Raw genomic sequence first — 20,956 nt, forward strand, 5'->3', positions numbered from 1 at the left:
AATGAATAAAAATTGGCAAAGAATCTGAGTAGCTTGTAGATGTGTAAATGGTGTTCAAAATTGTTAACTGTGAAAATGCAAATTTAAGCACAGTAGTCACATAAGCTAAAACAAAGTAACACAAAACAACCCTCCCCCAAAACTCCAACACCCCCTACCCCTGAAACCAAGTGCTGGGAATGTGGGGAAAAGACAAGTCTCCTGCAATGCTGGCGGAAAGGGGTGCTGCAGCCACCAGTCTGGAAGTAGCAAGAATCTGCTGAGGCTGAAGACAGGCTTTTTCACTTGAGCAGCTCCACCTCTGGAATATGCTCTCAGTCACACACCTCAGATCCTGGGTCACACATCTGCCATTGCCATGCAAGAAGATCAACAAACTGAGGTGTGGCCATTTAATAAAACTCTTCTGTGCATTAAGGTGGATGGATTATATTTAAGTGAATCATTAGGGAATAGTCTAGAAAAGATAGTATTGAATTAAAAAAAAGTTGTAGAGAGACACAGAGTATCAGGTGACTATGACTACCGTATACTGTATGGACACATACATTACAACCGTAAAGATGATAGAGGAAGGATTCACACAAACTAGAGGTTAAGGAGGGAGCAAAGATTAAGAATACTGGGAATAGACTAGGGCATTCAGGGGCTGGCAAAATGGTAACCTGAGTTTGACGCCTGGAGCCCATATGAAGGTGGAAGAGAATTTACTTATAAAGTTGTTGCCTGACCTCCACATGTGTTCTGTGGGCATGTTTAACCACACATGTACCACACACACACACACACACACACACACACACCCCTACAATAATAATAAACAAGCATAAAAGGGAGCTTCAATTTCACCTGTAATTTTTTTATTTTAAAAGCACTCGGTGAAACATAAGAGCACCTTGACAGGAGTGTTGTGGAATGTTAGTTGAAGATGCGTTACGTTTGTTTATGCTGTGGAACATCTGTTTAATGATACAAAGATGTGTTGCACTCTTTTATGTTGCATTTGTGTAACTCTGTGAAGCTGTGTTACTGTGCCTGTCTACAACACCTGATTGGTCTAATTAAGAGTGGAACAGCCAATAGCCAGAGAGGAGAGAGAAACAGGCGGGGCTGGCGGGCAGAGAGAATAAACAGAAGGAGAAAAAGCAAAGAGGAAAGCAAGGAGAGGAGGGGGAGGAGGAGACCCAGGGGCCGGCCGCCCAGCTGCACAGCAAGCCACGGGGTAAAGAAAGGTGCAGAGAACAGAGAAAGATAAAAGCCCAGAGGCAAAAGGTAGATGGGATAATTTAAGAAAAGCTGGCTAGAAATAAGCCAAGCTAAAGCAGGGCATTCATAAGAAAGAATAAGCCTCCATGTGCTTATTTGGGAGCTGGGTGGTGGGCCCCCAATGAGTAAAGAGTAAAAACCACCAGCCACACAGGAGCATAGAGATGCGTTTTTGGTAAAACTGTTCAATCTTTGCAGATGTTTTTTCTATATTTTAAATTATTCATTAAAGTGCTTAGTTTTCAATTTTAAAAAAATACCTTGTTATACTTGTACAAAGCAGCATTAAAACCCTTGTGTAGTACAACATCAGTATAAATTCTTAGGCCTTGTGTATAGAATGAGATTCTTCTTATATATTTTTATGCTTCAAGAGCTCCTGTGTTCTTTAAACTCTGGTTGAAATTAATGTATGAGACAAAACTCCTAGTACAAGAGTAAGACGGCTGAGGGGCTGTGGGCAAAAGTGTGCTCACCTTAGTATCATGTCACACCCTTTCCAGTCATTACCATATGCCAGTCACTGTGTGTTCACACATTATCCCACTTAATCTTCCCTAAAAACTGCAAGTAGACTGGATATCTCCATCTTACACATTATTTTTATTTTGCAATTGAGACATTGCAGTTAAACACGAGGTTAAGCTGTCTCCCTTCAAAGCCAAGTACTGCAGTCTTGAGGATGAATGGCTAGCTGGGTTGACTGACCCACGTCCTCCTAAGAAAACCCACTTTCTTCTTTCTTCAAAGGTCATCCGGTCATTGTCAGATCTAGGTTCAAACCATAGCAATATAGTAACTTGACAGAATCCACAACAGGATGGGGAGAAGGCTCAAGTCCAAGGGGCGGTGCATCTGTAACCCAGGACTGGGAGACAAGGAGCATCCTAGAGACTCATGCCAGCCAGCCAGTCTACGGAAGTGGTGAGTTTCAGGTTCAGTGAGGGACTCTTGTCTCTAAAATAAGGTGATAAGGAGCGTGATAAAGACACCGGGCATGGATGTCTGCCTCAACATGTGTGCTCCTTCTGTCTCTTTGTCTCACTCTCTCCCTGACCCCAATAAATAACTCCTAAAGGTTATTCATAAGGAATCAAACCCCTAAATGTTAGAAGTAGATTTCTGTACATATTGACTATCCACAGCATTCACTCCTCATTTTCACTCTCTTCTCTTTCTTAAGCTTAGGCAATATGGGCAGGAGAGAAAAGGCCAAAGGAATGGTTTTAAGAAAGAACGCTGAAGATAAGAAGTTGCCTATGTGCAGTCAATAAAATGTGCTAGGATGTCCACTCTGGGTGTACTTCATTGCTACTATGTATTCATTTAGTCAGACATCTTATCTATGTGACCATTCAGATATATAGTTTCACACTAAGAATATGCTAAGGCAGCTGACTATACTGCATGTTAACTACAGAGCTTTTGAAGCTGTATGTTTTAGCAATTTTCCTAATCACAACATCTTGTAAAGAGCAGTATGATTTATATTTTAAATCTATTCTTTTAATTAATCATCCAGCGTTTAAAAAATAAACTGAAGCCTGACTGTATAATTTTAATATTTGAAAATGTTTGTACACAAATTAACTCAATACAATACAGATTTGTACAAAAGGACTGCTAAAAACTTACCATACAGAAAAAAATAAATAGGTTTTTAAAAAAGGACAAGACAGTTTATAAATACTAATAAATACTTTTCAATGCTTTAATTTACTATGGCGGATACAAAACTCAAGAAATCATTAACAGACTGTATATTTAAAAAGCTACATGAATTTTCTAGCTGATTAAATTAAAATGTAACAGTAGTGGTTTTTACTTTTAAAATGAGGTATTATTACATTGTAAACAAAAACAGAGCATAAATATGTGACTAAGTAATTCATGGTTATAAATTTCAACTTAATAAAAGACAACACAACTCCCCAGTATTTATGGACTTCGCCACTTGAATTTGGCTTGCTTGTGTACTTACTAAAGTGACAAAACTATCATTTCACACACATCGTTAGACATGCACACCAAGCCAACACTGTTTCCATGAGTCATCTCTAACAAATAAGAACTTGGTTTACATTTTACTTAAAACACTTAAATCTGGTTTCGTATACACGAGTCTTTGTGCTTATTAGTAGTAACCTACATTAAACATCGTACTTTCTAGTTTAAGCAGTACAAGAGAGAAGCAGTTTTATTTGCATATGAATTAAAAACAATGGATGAACCAAACCAAATGTGCCTTTAGCTGTCTTAGGCTTTCAGAGACTTTTAGAAGAACTATCTGTTTGGTATACTCAAATGGAAATGCAGTCATCTGCAGTCTCAAGCAGTTCAGGGAGGGAAGTTCGGTCCTAGCAGGTGTGGGCGGGCTTCAGAACTGTGGGCAAATTGATGAGTTCCTGTCCCCTTGAATTCTGCTGGTTGGGTGCAGGAAGCGGGGCCACAGGGAAATGCCTCGCCCAGAGAAGACCTGGGCCAAGCAGTAGTTGCCTATGGATCATCTGCTGGTACTAAATGCTGGTTTCATTCTTATTGCAAATGCCAACTTCAGAGTTTTCTGAAGAAAAGCTATCAGAGAATGAGAGAAGTCTTGAGATGGACATGTTGTAACGTGCTAATAAAACTGCTTCATTCACTATAAATTGAAAAAAAACCTGGGACTTAAAAATGCAGTTTTTACATGCTACTTTATTAGAAATAGAAAACAAGGGTACTTTTGAATTTACTGTATTTAGAATCCAGTGAAAAACAAACATTTTAGCCAAAATGTCAAACTTCTCTTTTATACCAAGCTAGATCATTTTGACACAAATGTTTTTATTGTATTTCACTTTTGTCAAATACCTTATCCTACATTTTCCAAAAATTAGTTTCCATGTAACTGGTGATCAAAAATGTAGATAAGTTGTACATCAAAATATATAAAATGGCAGTTTTTTTGTGCTTGTAATTAACTTAAGTAGTCAATGACTAGTTAGGTCTAATTTGCTCTATCTTGATTTTTAAGAAGAAATGACCATTATACAAACATTACAGAATACTCAAGTAACCGATTTACCGCCAGTGAGCATGCGGACTAACAATACTTAAAAGAATATAACCTTGAATCCAATTGGTCTGAAAATACTCTTGTACAATCATCTTTATTGATTTGTAAAAGCTGTATACACATCTAAAACCCTAAATTTACTTTGTAAAAATAAATCTTTAGCAATAAATGGCACTATCAAAATCCCATGATTCTTAGGCTGTTATATAGTTATTTACATGCTTTTCAGCAACAGTTGAAAAGATCTTATAGGACCCCAAACCAATATATCAAAAGACCCTGTAAACTGCATTTGCGGTGATACTGTTGTCTACCTTTGTATGAAAATATGGCTACATGCTTTATGGTAAAGGTAATGTAGCTATCTGCTTTGCTACAGCGTGCTGCCAGCACATGTCTGCCACTGGGTTCCATCACGTCCTAACGCACTCTTTACTGCACGTGGCTTTCCCAGTGGACACCTGTGACTCACTACATATGGAAAACAACAAAACGCTATAAAAAAGAGCACTGGACCCAGGCTTGTTTCTGCCATATGCTCTTTTCCTTACTCTATTAATACATTTCTGTTTTTTTTAAAAATCATGCCTTCACTACACATATTTCGCATTTGAGTAAAAAAAAAACCCTCATTATTTTAAAAGTGGTGAGCTTTGTGAAAGTGTTTGAAACAGAAACATGAAAATGTTAAAGGCACAATAAGAGGGAAGTGAATGCTACATATAAAATACTGTATTTCAAGTCTTCTAGGTTACTCAAGTCCAAAACCTTCTGAATTTGAGATTCCAATGATGAGTTTCTGTTTCAGATCCTTTTTGCTCTTGTATGGGGGAAGGCAGAGTTGATTGAAGCAAGTGTGTGCCACAGGTAACCTAGGGACAACACAAGTTAAGGGATACTGTCTTAAAACACGTACAAAGTGACTAGGAAAAGTTTAAAAAACACTGCATATATTCCTATCTTTTTTACTGTTATGTGATGATTCATCTCTTCTTTATTGAGTACTTAAGTATCAAGTGCCATTCTAGGTAGCAGGAACATGTGACATACTGATTGTGACAAGACAATCAGTATGCCGGCCTTCATTAAACTCTAATTTGAAAAGCATTTTGTTTGGAGTCAGACAGATCTGAATTTAAATACTGTTTCCCTCACTTACCAGCTGTGGGACTTTGTTTGAAGTGTTTAATATGTCTCACATCTGTTTCCTCATCAATATGGTAAACTATGCACTTACATTACGAGAATAAGACTGTGATCTAAGCAAAACACCTAGCTTAGTAGTAGACACTATATTGTTATAGTCCAGTCTTGATTCTCAGAAAGTTATGAAAAACCATTTTGGGCCTTCTTTCAAAGCTGTTGTCCTCTGTACATGAAGCATTCAGTCCTTGAAATCTCTTGATCAGCTCCTGCAACATTTCACCTGGCTGACACTGTTATCCTCATTTGAGCTTCTAGAGGTATCTCAGATACTTCTCTTCGGTTTTTATGATTTCACAGCACCACAATAGCTTTCAGCAAAGTCAGTATGTAAAATGGAGAATAAGCCAGAGAATACTTGAAAAGAATTTTGTATGATCAGAGCTTTGCTGTGGATATTGCTCTATATAAATAAACACTGATTGGCCAATAGCCAGACAGGAAGTATAAGCGGGACTAACAGAGAGGAGAATTGAGGAAGGAGAAAGAAAGGAGGGAGACTGCCTGGAGCTGCTGCCAGGACAAGAAAGATGTAAAGTACCGGTAAGCCACGAGCCACGTGGCAAAGTAAAGATTAATAGAAATGGGCTAAATATAAGAGTAAGAGCTAGACAATGATAGGCCTGAGCTAATGGCCAAGCAGTTTAAATAATATAAGCATCTGTATGTTTATTTTATAAGTGGGCTCCGGGACTGGCGGGACTTGGTGGGAGCTGGAGAGAAATTCTCCAGCAACAGAGCTTACACTGCAAGGCCATACAAAAAGACAATCCTAGGTCAGTTATGGTTTATGGAGCCTCTAGCTTTCGCTAAGCACAAAGCTTATGTCTGCTAGGCACTGCTTCATTTAAGCCCCAAAGCAACCTAAAAATGGTTGCTATCCCCAGTGTAGGGAGGAGGAAACTTAGACATGGGAATATACAGATCAAGTATTCAAAGCTATAGAGCTGGAGAGGTGTAAGCTTGAGTTTCAAACCCAGTCTAGTCTGACTCCAAAACCAGAGCTGTTTGCTAAGAGGGGAAGCTTTGCCATTCCCATTCAACATCGACCCATCAATCTCCAACAGTGTGCCTTAGAGAAGGGACAGAAAGTCTTCCTTTAGATGGAACACTGTCCTTGCCTTTGACGAGTACTGCCACTGTACTGGATAAAAACGTCAAGCATTTTTGACAGTCAGTTACATTTCATCAGTGGGAGGTTCCTGCTGGGAATCTAGAGTCATTCCAGAGTCAGAACTAAGCCATGGTAGCTCCTAAAATAATCTCTGAAGTAAAAAATAATTGGAGACATTTATATGTTGCCTGTGTATTAAAATATGCTATTCATATTACCTTTTAAATTGATCATATTTTTGTTGCTACAAATATTCCAAAAAATTTCTGTTGAACAAGTAAGTCTTCAAATGCAAAACCTTCTCTTGAAGTTTTCTCATTTTAGATCTTTAATTATGACTCATACAGAAATTTAATTGTATATAAATATTCACTTATGTTTTTAAATCTAATCTTTTCTTCTTTTGGTTTATTTTTGTTGTGGGGTAAGCTCATGTGCACGTGTGGCAGTACACACACTCATATGCACACATGGAGGCCAGAGGAGGATACTGGCTGTCTCTTCTACCACTCTTTGCCTTCATTTCACTGAAACAGGCTCTTTGACCTTAAAACTTGTCTTTTCTTTGGTTAGGCTGGCTGTTACACAAGCCCCAGTGATCCTCATGTGTCCCTAGTCTTCCTCCAGCTCATGGTTATAAGATAACGTGCCATACCTGGCTTTTTACTTGGGTGCTAGGAATCTAACTCAGATGTTTGTGCTTAACCACAGAGCAATATTCTGAGCCGTTGGGTATAATTGACACAGGTTTTAAGTATTCATTCAATAACCACTTACTACCTGTGTGTCTACGCGGAGAATAAGATACATAGGCCTACCCTCTCTGCTGTAAGAGCTAAATGACTTCAATCTAAGGTCACACAGGAAAACGGAATTTAATAAGGGAATGATGACTTTTTGGTGTTACAGGAGAAGACAACATTAAAGGATCTTCATGAGAGGTAGCAAGCACTTATCACATGCAAAGGGAACAAATCAGAGGATGGAGGAAGGCAGGCAGTGTGTTTTAAGGATGACACAAGACAGTGTGTGGGTGTGAGCAGAAATGATGGGCCCTAGGAATGGAACTGATTGGGTAAAGCTACAATAAAGCAACTAATGCCCGGTGTGTCAGGGCCAGAGCAGAGTCACAGAAAAGGAGTTGTATCGGAAGCTGGGCAGGAAGGAGGCCTTAACTCAACTAGGAATGAGGTGACAAGTAATAGCACCGGGTGGTGGCACCTGGAAAGCACAGAGCTAACTCAAGTTCTAAAATGAAAGCACTAAGACAGGATTTGAGAAACATTCAACCACCATAGGGCAAGGGTGATTATAATGAAAGCTGTGTCTTTCAAAGGACTTTTTGAAGCCACAGAATACTGGATGAGGAGTAAAGAAGATCAGCATTAATTGCCCATTACACTATTAGAAAGCTGTTTAAAGTCATGGTCTTTATCACTTCACATGTGAGGAGCATGAGCTTTAGAAGATGCAAGTACTAGAACTTCAAGTACTAACACACAGTTACCTCTGCCCCTTCCAAGAGCCTCAGATACATATAGTTCCTAATTACAAAAATCACTTATACAAAAACGAGCGCTAGACAACATGCTACTGCTGAAAGAGACCACAGAGCACTCCTTGCCCCAGCCATGTGAGAAGCCGATGGAAGGGAATCAGCATCAGTACTGGAATGTGTCAACACTGCCCAGGAACTTTCAGCCACAGTCTCTTCCAGTTCAAGGTCACATTGACCCTGAAGAATTTTACATGACAATGACTTCAGACTAAAAGACTCTTTTGATTCCAAAATTAGTAATAAGTTATATATTAAAAATAAAGTTATAATGCAGAGTTTACCAGTTAGTAGAAGTTTCATTCTTTGAAATTTTAAAGTTCAAATCAGCCATTCCTCCCACAGGCACTCTGTCACTTCCTGTAGTAAAATGTAGCAACTTCTTCTGAAGATCAAGAGGAAATCCAAGCACAACATCCCAGAAGTATCTACAGAAGGAGATTGACACAATGATGCAATCCTAATTAACTTGAGACTCTAATAAAGTAAATTCCGAGAAAGTTTCTCTAACACACGTGTTTGATAATAGTATAAAACAATATTTTATAACATTATTTAACTAGTGTAACAATGGGTAGTATAGAGCTTGTTTTTTGTTCTCTATATACTCCAAAAGTCTTATTTTTCAACACAGTGCCAGTAAAATTCTATTTATAAATTTAGCATATTTGAAAAAAACTCTATACTTTGATAGAAAGTTATATAATTTTCTCCCAAGGGAATTGCTAAATGCATTCATATTTTAGTATTCTCTTATTTTTAGAAATGAACTAAGACAGGGTGGACTGCAGACCATTTAACTTAAGTGACTGAAGAATTCTAAGTCATACAAACAAGCAATCTCCTACAGACACAGCGTAGGAAGAAGATGAAGGAGCTCACCGGATAGTCGGGTCTGTTTTCGCATAGCCATCATACTGAGTACTCCTCTGCAGAGCATGCATATCCAGTTCAGGACTTCCACAAACCAGAATTTCAACTTCTTCTGGACGAAGCAGCTGTCAATAATCATAAAAGTCATAATTAAAAATGATGCTCTTAAATGAAATTTGAAGGGTTTTAACTGAATAATCAAATCATAGAAATCAGGACTTTTTTAGTAAATCAAAAAATTTTTGTTGAAGAAAATGCTTTTCATTCATATTTTCCGACTAGAGCAAGGTATTTTGTTTCAAAGGTTTACATTTTATTAAACAGTAATTAGTAGTTTGCTAGGAAACCAAGGGAATAGCTCGGCAGGAAGCAAACTCACTCTTCTGGCCCTCAGCAGGAAGCACCCGTGTGCACTGCTCTGCCCTCCCTGCAGCTCAGCAGGGAGCACCAGCATGCACTGCTCTGCCCGTCCTGCAGCTCAGCAGGGAGCACCAGCATGCACTGCTCTGCCGGCCCTGCAGCTCAGCAGGGAGCACCAGCATGCACTGCTCTGCCCGCCCTGCAGCTCAGCAGCACCCATGCCCTGCAGCTCAGCAGGGAGCACCAGTGTGCACTGCTCTGCCGGCCCTGCAGCTCAGCAGGGAGCACCAGCATGCACTGCTCTGCCGGCCCTGCAGCTCAGCAGGGAGCACCAGCATGCACTGCTCTGCCGGCCCTGCAGCTCATCAGGGAGCACCAGCGTGCACTGCTCTGCCCGCCCTGCAGCTCAGCAGGGAGCACCAGCGTGCACTGCTCTGCCAGCCCTGCAGCTCAGCAGCACCCGTGCCCTGCAGAGCGCGCACTGGGTCTGCTCTGTGTCACCCACCAGCTGTCCACCTTTTAGGAGAGTTTGTCCTCACTTAGAGACTAGATCTGAGAAATAGACAGTGCTATGCCATTTAATTTGTATTTTCCCCTTCTCTATCCTCCCATTACCAGAGAGTCATAAAACTTAGTTACCGCTCAACAGTACTTCTTTTTCAAAGGTACTTTGAGCCAACATGTTAAAGTAGTGGTTCCCAACCTTCCTAAGGCTGTGACCCTTTAATATAGTTCTTCATGTTGTAGTGACACCCAACCATAAAATTATTTGTTACTTTTTAACTGTAATTTTGCTACTGTTACGAATTGTAACGTAAATATCTGGTATGCAAGATATCTGATATGCAACCCCCGTGAAAGGGTTGTTGGACCCCTAAAGGGCTTGCAATGCTCAGGTTGAGAATCACTGCTCTAAAACAAGCTGAAAAGAACTAGGCTACTGTCCCCAAAGTCACCTAGATAGTCCATTTCTTTCTTCTTTAAAAACAACTCAAATGAAAGGCCACTCCAATCTTTCATGATAGAACAAAAGGGACATGTGAGAGGCATGATGGCATGTGCCTGGGTATCTAAGGGGAAGGAATCATACGATATTTACAATATGGCATTCTAACTCCAGTTACCACCATGAGTCCACCAGGTTTCTGGAGATGAACTAAAGACCCAAGGTTGCTGACAGACCCTTGAGTAGGCAGGGAACATGCTCCTTACTGAGTGAGAAGTGGCTTTTCCCCTGGAGCGAGGCATTTACTCTCCTTCTGTGCTTTGCTCCTGAGTTTTACCATCGACTTACAGCTTTTAAAGTCCTAATTTAAGGCATAGCAGAAGGAAGAAAGATCTGAAGTCACGTCTCTCTCTCTCTCTCTGAGAAAGGCTGAAACGGGAGCACTACTGTTATATCTACTTTTTAAAAGTAGAAAATGTTTTCTGCTTTTAAAAGCTCATCTACTAAGATACTAAGGAACTATCTGTTATACCATCACAAAACTTAATTGAAAGCTTAAAAATGTAAACTCACCATTAGGGCATTTGAAGCACACACACTATGAAATCCACAATAAAATGCAGCAAATTGCTTATAGATAGACTTGTTCAAAAGGAAGTCTGTATAAAGCTGTACATATTCTGGAAAGCAATTTCACATCTGTTACATAGTCATAGTAAATGAAAAGTACTAATTCACTGCAATTAAAAATGGCATCTAACTTACCTTTTCTATTCTGATTGGTAACTGGAATCTTATCACCCCCTGGCTTTAAGTTATAGGACTTAATGATTCCAAATTCTTCTTGAAAAACCTGATGGGCGATACCACGATATGTTTATTGGTACTGTTGATGAACACTGGGCTTCAGTGAGCAGATCTGTACAACAGTTCTGTCCCTCCCTGTAAACACACAACTGCCGAAAGCCTCAACTTTGTGTGTGTGTGTATATATAAACATATATATATATATATGAAGGAAGGAAGAAAGAGGTAAAAAGCAGGTTCTTAATCCCTCCTGTTAAATACAGTTAAATACTTTCATGAAGCCCACAAATTTGTGTGGCAAGTGAGAGAGGTGGAAATGAGGATTTTGGTCTGGCTCATTAGCATCTCCTCAATTTCCTGTGGTGGGGTGATGTAGTAGGCTAACTTTGGTAAAAAAAAAGCCAATTAGTCACAGGAATATCATCTGCCCAGCGGAGTGCCATGCTGTGATGAACTCATTTCCACATGCTTACCTGCATGTGTCTGCTGCACTTTCTCTATGACATTATAGCTTTGATCCTTTAAAAATGAACTGAGCCGGGCGGTGGTGGCGCACGCCTTTAATCCCAGCACTCGGGAGGCAGAGCCAGGTGGATCCCTGTGAGTTCGAGGCCAGCCTGGGCTACCAAGTGAGTTCCAGGAAAAGGCGCAAAGCTACACAGAGAAACCCTGTCTCGAAAAACCAAAAAAAAAAAAAAAAAAAAAAAAATGAACTGAGATAGGGTCTCTCTGTGTAGCCCAGGCTGATCTCAAAATCCCAGTTCTGCCTCAAGTCCCTGAGTGCCAGGATCCTGCTGCACTGCTATATGAGATGTAAGATCCTTGTCTTGAGATTCTGTGTTCATTAGTCCTTGTTCACCCAACATCAAGTGTTTAGTAACAAATGGCATTTTCATATTAAGATGTACAGCTGACAGACAGTGCGTGCTCTCATCAGTACCTGGAATGTTGAGTAGAAATCTTCTTCAACGTTGCCTTCATATGATAAGAGTTCCTTTAATCCATGGGCCAATTCCTGTGAAAATAAATCTGTCATCTGTCTTTTACAGTCAACTAGCATTCCTTCAGAGTGTAGGGAGACAGGCTGTGAGTTCCTTATCTGTGAGACTGCAGAGTAAACTCATAGTTTAAGACAAATAGTTAAGATATGATACTTGTTAATGATGTCTACCATCCACAGCTTGGAAAAATTGAAGTCAATCAGGAGGGAGTATCTAGTTCATACTGGAGCTCTAACCCTACGGCCCACTCTTCGGCAAGCAGGTGCTGAGCTCTATGATTTCCAGTGTAATTCCTGGCTCTCTGCCACATAACTGTTTGTGGATTTGTAGTGCTTCTCACTTTCAATTATATATATATTCTTAAAAATGTGCTACTATTTTAGGATGCATTGTTTAAACATTAGACATACAGTTCACATATGTTAAGGGCTTATACATTTTGGGTATCATATGCTCCTCTCAAGAAAAGCCTGAGAATGCTGGAAGAAATATTTTCTTACAACTTCAGTTATTTATGAACAAGAACTTAACAGCAGAAACTGGCTCAATGCTTCATTTTTTCCAAGTCTCATGAAAAATTACTTTTAATTTATATTAAATTAGTTGAAAAGATAAGTAATGTCATGGGTTGCAATAATCTTATATACTTTACATAATAAATTTCTATTCCATTAAAAGCATAGGCATGAGGGCCTGAGATTTGGCAGAGTGGCAGGGATTTTATCATGACTACTGCAATATGCATATTACCCATGACCACCAACTGTAAGAAGACACATTGCAGTGGCAGGATACACAAAGAGAATGGGAAAGTCTACTACCAGAAATGGATGGAAGATTATAGTGCGAATTCTAATTGGTCTTAATAATAAAAACCTGGAGCCAGATATTGGGGTAAATGCTGAAAGGTCAGAGAGACAAAGGGGCAAGCCATAGCCTGAAAGGGGGGTGAGTTCCTGCCTCCTCCTGCCTTATATTCCTTTCTCTGCCAGCCACATCACTTCCTGTCTCCAGGAATTCCTAGTGCTGGAATTAAAGGCGTGTATGCCTCCCAAGTACTGGGATCAAAGGCATGAGATCCCAAGTGCTGGGATTAAAGGTTTGAGTCACCACTGCCTGGCTTCTGTGGTTAACTAGTGGCTAGCTCCACACTCTAATCTCCAGGAAAGCTTTATTTGTTAGAACACACACATGCCACACATTTTAGGACAGCCATTTATTCTTCGTCCTCAGAAGAGCGGGCCCAGAACCTGACAAAACAATGGCTGCATTTCAACAAGGAATGATATCTCCAGCTCCACCCTCTGCTCCTCCCCCTGCAGGGAAATAATCCTAATTCTCCCCAGTCTCCTGTGTCCCCCTCATCTGTATGATGCCCGCACCCCACATGGGAGGTCCTCCTGTGACGCCAATGATAGGCCCTTCTCCTGGGATGATGTCTATGGGACCTGCTCTTGGAATGAGGCCACCCATGGGAGGCCACATGCCCATGATGGCCAAGTCTCCAGTGATGAGACTGCTTGCTTGCCCCATGATGGTGCCCACTCATCCCGGCATGACTTGACCAGACAGATAACAGCAGAGGGCTTTATCAGTTTTGTGGTACTTGTTCTGTTTTGCCAGAAGATCATGGTGCTGCATCTGAGCGTTTTCTAGTGGCAAGACAAAGGAGACGTTTCCCCACTCCTATCAAAGAGAATAGCCTTGGATGGGAGAAGTGGGGTTAAAAAAAGTATAGTTTTTACTTGTATTGTGAAATGTGAAAATAAAATTGTCAGGTTTTTAATTTTTTTTTTTATTTTATGAAAGCACGTATTTTTATACAAATCTAGCCTGGTAGAGACTTGATGACTTGATATGCCTATCACCATTAAGAAAGATTTATTAGCCGGGTGGTGGTGGAGCACGCCTTTAATCCCAGCACTTGAGAGGCAGAGCCAGGTGAATTTCTGTGAGTTCGAGGCCAGCCTGGGCTACCAAGTGAGTTCCAGGAAAGGCACAAAGCTACACAGAGAAACCCTGTCTCGAAAAACCAAAAAAAAAAAAAAAAAAAAAAAAAAAAGATTTATTTTAAATTATGTGTACTTGCGTAAGTCTGTGTATGAGTATGTGCACATATGTGCTGGTGTCTCCAGAGGCCAGAGGTGTTGGATCCCCTGGAGCTGGCATTACAAGTGTTGTCAGCATCCCGATATGGGCACCAGGAGCGACCCTAGTTACTCTGCAAGAGCAGTAAGTGCTCTTAACTGGTAAGCCATCTTTCCAGCCCACCATCTGTTTTTAATTATTAATTAAAAAAATCCTATTATTCCCATAAGGACATTAGTGTTCAGAGAGATTAAATAACTCACCCAAGTTCACAAAGCCAATAGGTGGCATGGTTTGGATTCAAATCAATGCCCATCAGACCTAGAAATCTGTTCTGTTCTGTAAGAGCTTAAGTATACTGCAAAACAGGTGACTATCTCCACAGATGTGGTGGGGGCTGAAAGCAAGACGGAGAAGAGGTCTACAAGGGAAGTCCTCTTTGAAAGTGAGAACAGCATTAGAAGACTGTACAAGCAGAGAGGCATTTACCATTACATGACTATGAGATGTTAAGAACATACTTACAGGCATAATCTGACACAAGTCATCAATGGTAACACTGCAGATGCCTACTGGTGTATTCTGATCACTAGGGACGATGGGAGGGCTCAGTAACTTTCTGTAACAGCAGGGAGGAAAACGGATATCCAAGGTGATGCTGTTATAAACAGCTAGTCCCATGAGCTATGCATACTAAATGTTAAGTATTAACATAAAATCCATGACAACAAATGAGGTTTGAATTATGCATCAGTCTACTTCTTACATACTTCCGTCAGATCTAACGCTGACTTTCTAATTAGTCCAACACACCTCTCTTCTTTCTTTAATTTCCCTTTATTTACATACTATAATTCTTGATTAACAAAAGTCATGGAAAAACGTGTTGTTTTAATAGGATTTAATGATTTTTTTAATCTCACTTTATAGGCATTCCTATAAATTATTTAATATATAAAAATTGCTAAATTTAAGCAAGTATGTTGGTGGTTTTATAAGCAGCACCAAGCATTTTATTCACTGCAGAATACAGCACTGATTTTAGAAATTGCCATATTCAGCTATTTAAAGCTTGAATAAGACTGTGTTAAAGGAGCTGGAACGAAAAAGCATATGGATATACAATGCTGTTCATGAGATAATAGTGTAAGTAGACTCATCTAAAACTTGAAGGGCTCTAGTTCAGATATCTTATTTATTGTAAAATTTGTCGACTTATATAGCAGAAGGTAACATCCATTTGCTGAAAGAGGGGGTCTAAATCAAATTTCTTAGTGTTTAAATGGTCAGTTATCATATTAAAGTTACTTAAAAAGGAGTTCATTTTATAGATTCAAAAGGAAACCTAAACACACAGGTCTAGCAAATTGCTGTAAACAATCTGGAATACTGTCAGTTCAATCTGCAAGGGCCAAGTAAGGACTGGCGACGTAAGAATAGCTGTACTGTTTTCTAAGGAACCATGTAGGCTGACTAGTGTGTGGAAGGAGAGACTCCTGAAAATATGTTCAAATATACTTACATAATCGGGATAGTAGCAATAATGATGATAATCATAATACTACAGCATTATAACTATAATTTATAATTCTCTACTATGGTGATAACTTCTAAACATTTTTATTTAAAAAATTTAAACGCTAGATTCCTAAAACCTAATCCACAGTAAGGAAATAGGCTAAGAGGCTTTGCTACAGAGCCTTCTCACATACTAAAATACTTTACACTAAATCAACCTATTCTGGTTGAGACAGGGATGGGGTCATTTTTCTGTTGGCGTCACTGAAGTCTGTGCTGTGAACACTTTGAAAACCTGCACTGTGCTATACGGTTGCTATTCTGTTTCAATGTCCTTTTTGGTATAGGCAATTCCACTTTTTTTTTTTTTTTTTTTGGTTTCTCTGTGTAGCTTTGCGCCTTTCCTGGAACTCGCTTTGGAGACCAGGCTGGCCTCGAACTCACAGAGATCCGCCTGGCTCTGCCTCCCGAGTGCTGGGATTAAAGGCGTGCGCCACCACCGCCCGGCGTCTGGCAATTCCACTTTTAAAATGTCACTGTATTAATGCTCTTGATATAATCTTTACAATATTTTACCATTATTTTGTGCTTTATTGCTTTATTTCTTGTAAACACTAAGACCTTACCAGATTTAAAAATAACTGTAATCAAATACTAAATAATGGTGTGAGTATAACTTTAGACACATTTGTTCAACATGAAATATATACATAAGGACATGCTTACTATGGTCTTTTGGGTAGTGACTGAGTAAAGCCACCAATATTGTGAAGCAAGATGACTGCAATTCACAATTTTATGAATAGTGTCATTTCAAAAGTGTAACAGCTGTCTTTATTAACTCCCGTGAGAACCATAAGATCCATGCACTGTTCAGCATTCTTGGATACTGTGGAACTGGTGCTCTAGACCTTAGATATGACAATCTATAAAACATCTCAAATTAACTTCCTATTCAATGTGCAGTTTTGTTTCGTTACTTTTTGTTTCACTTACTCTTTTAACTTCAAATACATCCTCAGGATTTAATCACAATAAATGCAGCACAGGATTTATATGGGTGGATGCTCAGTATTTCCTGTGCGGCCCAGTGTGATGCTGCTGTATAGCAAGTCCATAACTACTCAGTCTTTTATTTCCCTCCTTATCTTCTCCGTTTAAATTCCTACCTTTTCTGAGAAGAATAAGCACCACATCTTTCCCACCTTAGGACCCCACCACATCTTGGTTTTAATGACGTCACAAAGCCCTTAGTACTTATTAATGCCATGCTGCATGGTCCTCTGGCTGAGAATAAACGGCCCTGCACTGAAGGTCATCTTTTTGTTTACATGCTACACTTCTCAAAGTTGGAATTTTTTCTCTTTTAACCCAACATCTTCAGCACTTGCTCATCTATTTCCTCTTCCTGCATTTTCCAGACAATTATATTTCTTGGAATTTAAAAAGCTAATGTACAAGGCATCTTGTCTGATATCTAACATCTCTTTAACTCTACCAATATAGGAATAAATTACACCACACACCTGAGACAGAGGTGAGAGGATGGTAAATGGATTCATAAAATTAAAAAGTTGTAAAATAATCAGGTATGTTTTAAATATTCCCCATTGTATTTACTTGTAAATTTTTTAGGGTTATCTCCTTCATGTCTCAGGATTTCAGGGTACATTTAAAAAAAACCAACAACCTAGGTTTAATTCTTGCAATTTCAATTTAGTAAATTGAGTAACTGATCACAAAAAAAGAACAAAATACTTTATTAAAAATGGAAAATACTCTAGATTCTAAAAATGTTTTAAATTTTTAATAATTTGATATTTAAATAATCATTTTGAGGTAAAAGGGAAAAATTAAAAACTCAGCCATTTTCTTTAACATATTGAGACTATGGCTATGAAGATGTGATATTACATATTATACAGATTAGAGAAAATCTAATTACTAAATTTGATAATGTTTAATTTTCTAAACCAACATTTTTCTAAACTACAGATTGAAAAAAAAAACTTAAAAAAATCCCTAGTCTAGTAGCACCTCCTAGTGGAAAGTTTAAAGGATACAATTCCAACCAATCGGAATTCAGAATAGTTATCACACTTAAAGCTGCTAAACCAATGGCAGTTCGAATCCTTGTGGTATGTGAACATGCCTGCAAAGAGGAAACACAGTTTGTCCACACTACAAAAAGCACTGTTAAAATATATATACATATGATATCTACTGAAAGCAAATCACTCTAACAACAGCTCTGTTACAAATCATCTTTCATGTTAAAAACTACACAGAAAACATTTGTACATCTTAGTAAAATATATTAGAAGGTATTTTATTTTTCTTTGATATCTTGAGTTGAGGATAAAAGTTATAAATTAACCAGATAACTTCATAAAAACTATAGCGTTATAGCTTATGAACAAACTAAATTTTGAGCATCATCTGCACACTTCAATCTATCTTTGGCAACCCTATGTCATATCACCAGAAAGATTTTTACACATACACCTATGTTATCTATAATATGTATGATATATGTACCATAAAGAATATAGACATTCTCCTTTGAAGGAAAACATTCAATAGACACTAATAATTATGTAGGCAGTTCCTCTAAATAAAATAAAATAAAATTTGAAGACTGCTGTCCTTAAAAAAAATTAACTTGTGAATTACTATTTCTTTTTGTCTGTCTGTGCTATATACATGTGTGTATACATGTTTGTACGTGTGTACTGTGTGTTCACATGGTCATATGTGTGTGCATGCCACAGGTTAATGTCAGGCATCTTCCTAAGTCACATTCCACCTTATTTTTGAAACAGAGTCTCCCACTGAATTTGGAATTCACCAATTAAGCTAGACTAGTTATCTAGCAAGCTCTAGGGACCTACCCATCTCTGTCTCCCCAATTCTGGGATTACAGAGGAGTTATCCCAGTATCTTGCTTTTCACATGGATGCTAGGGATCTACGTTGAGACCCTCAGGCTCACACAGCCAGTGTTTTACTGACTAAACTATCTCCCAAGAAAGCAGACGTCTATTTCTTAAAATGACTCACTATTTAATGAAAGAAGTTTCACAAATAAGTATAGAAAAAAAACTATGGGCTTGCTTTTGAATTTTGAATATTCTTTATTTCAACAGTACATTTTCATGCATTTGGTTAATTCAAGAGATATAAGGTTATCTCTATACAAATTTTTCATTTATAGCTGATGAGAATGTCAGGGCTACTACTGACCTCTAACAAGCCTGGGGAGACACTGGTCACAAACATTACATACTCACCATAATCTGGATGGAAAATCTGGCGAATTAGAAGAAGGAACCATTCTTTAGTCAAGCCACCCATATCCAAACCAGCTTCACCTACAAATGTAACCTTCAACTTCTTCTTCAAGTCTGCTCTTTTCCGGGTTAACTATTTGAAGAAATTTAGTAAGTGAGAACAAGGGCAATGGAAAAGGAATTCATTTATTTTTTAATTTTGGGAACAATATTAGGCAGACTTTAGCTTATTTTTACTTCCATAAACATCTATCCATTTATCCATCCATCCATCCATTCACCCATCCATCCATCATCCATGTTGCCAGACATGTAAAGCTAGGTATTATTATATTTGTTTTAGAGATTAGAAAAAAGAATTAGAGGTCAGATGCTTAACAAATGCTACAGTCCCTAAAAATCTTAGTGTATCCAAAATTTTAATTTAGTAGACAATAATATAAAATAACTTCTTATGCCCTTTTTCAACACTAAATTTAAAAAAAAGATATGGATATGATAGTCATTATCTTGTCTTAACTCCATGACGGTCTGACTGCAGTATGTACATGTAGGAAACTCTGCTATATACATACATGGATCAATGTTTGTGTGACTCTAAATAGGCCCAATATACCCCTAAAGGTCAGACCTGTAAGTTTATAGATGAGCAATCTGAGGTCTGGAGAATTTACACACCTAATCAGAAAGAGAGATGGGTGGGTCTAGAATCCAGGTAGCATACTAAGAAACATGAATTATGCATTTAAGTATTCTACATCAACTCCTCTAAGGAATTAATCAACTATTAATAAACATTAAAATGAAATAAAGCTTATTGATACAAAATTTATCTTAACTGCATCAGAATTTTTGGAAGCATATATATTGGCACATAGAAATAATAACTTAATAAAATTTTAGTAGTAAGTCACATAGTTGAATTTATTTTAATCACTGACATTTTGGAATAAATTATACCTCATCAAGTGAGTCGCTAACCAGATGTGTCCGCCTTACTTTCATATTTAGGAATAACATATTCATGTCAGGTCTTTGTCTTCGAGACACTTTATCCACCAGACTTTGCTAATTAAATAAGAAAGCAAACATTTTCACTTTTACTTAAACTATAATTTCATTTAAAACACTTTAGTCAAAATAGCTTAATTCTTGTTTATGCTATCTCTCGTGTAAATAATTTCATAAAGCAATTACATACATTTTAGCTTATGAAACATTATTGTTTTATTTTGGAACAATGGTACTGAACTCTCGCTCAACTTTTATAGTGAGAAGGCTGCACTGTAATTTCCCCAGGCTCAGTCCTTCAAAAGCAAAGTTTTCTGTGTAATAAAAGGGGGACATTTAGCCAGGCCACGTGGCACATGCCTTTAATCCCAGCACTCTGGGAGGCAGAGGCAGGTGGATCTCTGTGAATTCAAGGCCAGCCTGGTTTACAGAGTGAGTTCCAGGACAGCCAAAGCTTCGCAAAGAAACCCTGTCTCGAAAAAACAGGAAAAAAAAGGGGGGGAGGTGAGCATCTAAACCAATTTAGGTATTTCTGATAATAAACTCAGGCTTAATCTATTTTAGATAGTGAATTTATTCTAAAAGAATAGTCAACTTCTAGAAAGTAAATTAATGTATCTGCGGGTGTCAGAGTCTTTACCAATGTTCAGACCTTTTACTCTAATAGTTCTACTTTTGGGAATTTTAGAGATTAGAAAAAAATTATTCCACAAGATATTCATAAAAATATTATTCATAAAAGCAAAGCTTTAGAACTATCCTAAGCAGATCTAGTTAATGGAATATAATGCAGCGACTAAAACTGAGTAGGAAAACTGTGTTCAAACAGGGATCAAAATTATGTATATAACACTGCTTTACCTCTGCTGA

At 38.3% G+C, this 20,956-nt stretch overlaps 1 protein-coding gene and 1 pseudogene across 4 annotated transcripts in view; one reads left to right on the forward strand and one right to left on the reverse strand.

The window, feature by feature from the left end:
• Positions 1–2,804: 2,804 nt before the first annotated feature.
• Hectd2 (HECT domain E3 ubiquitin protein ligase 2) overlaps positions 2,805–20,956 on the reverse strand; it is an 83,164-nt gene continuing 65,012 nt past the window's right edge. For 2 of the 4 annotated variants that reach the window (XM_052761148.1, XM_052761149.1), the window contains exons 12-21: positions 20,036–20,143; positions 19,076–19,208; positions 17,850–17,938; positions 14,794–14,952; positions 12,120–12,194; positions 11,138–11,225; positions 10,946–11,052; positions 9,076–9,191; positions 8,478–8,621; positions 2,805–5,193 (exon numbers count right to left, since the gene is read on the reverse strand). In XM_052761148.1, coding sequence (XP_052617108.1) covers positions 5,073–5,193; positions 8,478–8,621; positions 9,076–9,191; positions 10,946–11,052; positions 11,138–11,225; positions 12,120–12,194; positions 14,794–14,952; positions 17,850–17,938; positions 19,076–19,208; positions 20,036–20,143 — 1,140 coding nt within the window. In that variant the 3' untranslated portion in view covers positions 2,805–5,072. Of the gene's footprint in view, positions 5,194–8,477; positions 8,622–9,075; positions 9,192–10,945; positions 11,053–11,137; positions 11,226–12,119; positions 12,195–14,793; positions 14,962–17,849; positions 17,939–19,075; positions 19,209–20,035; positions 20,144–20,956 lie in introns of those variants that run through there. The other 2 variants (XM_052761150.1, XR_008222917.1) reach the window with 2 other exon arrangements.
• LOC128094477 (U1 small nuclear ribonucleoprotein C-like) lies at positions 12,343–13,756 on the forward strand (annotated as a pseudogene).

This window comes from Peromyscus californicus, unplaced genomic scaffold (genome assembly GCF_007827085.1).
Source record: "Peromyscus californicus insignis strain IS unplaced genomic scaffold, ASM782708v3 Scaffold_4__1_contigs__length_199733344, whole genome shotgun sequence".
In the NCBI taxonomy this organism is placed as follows: Eukaryota; Metazoa; Chordata; class Mammalia; order Rodentia; family Cricetidae; genus Peromyscus; species Peromyscus californicus.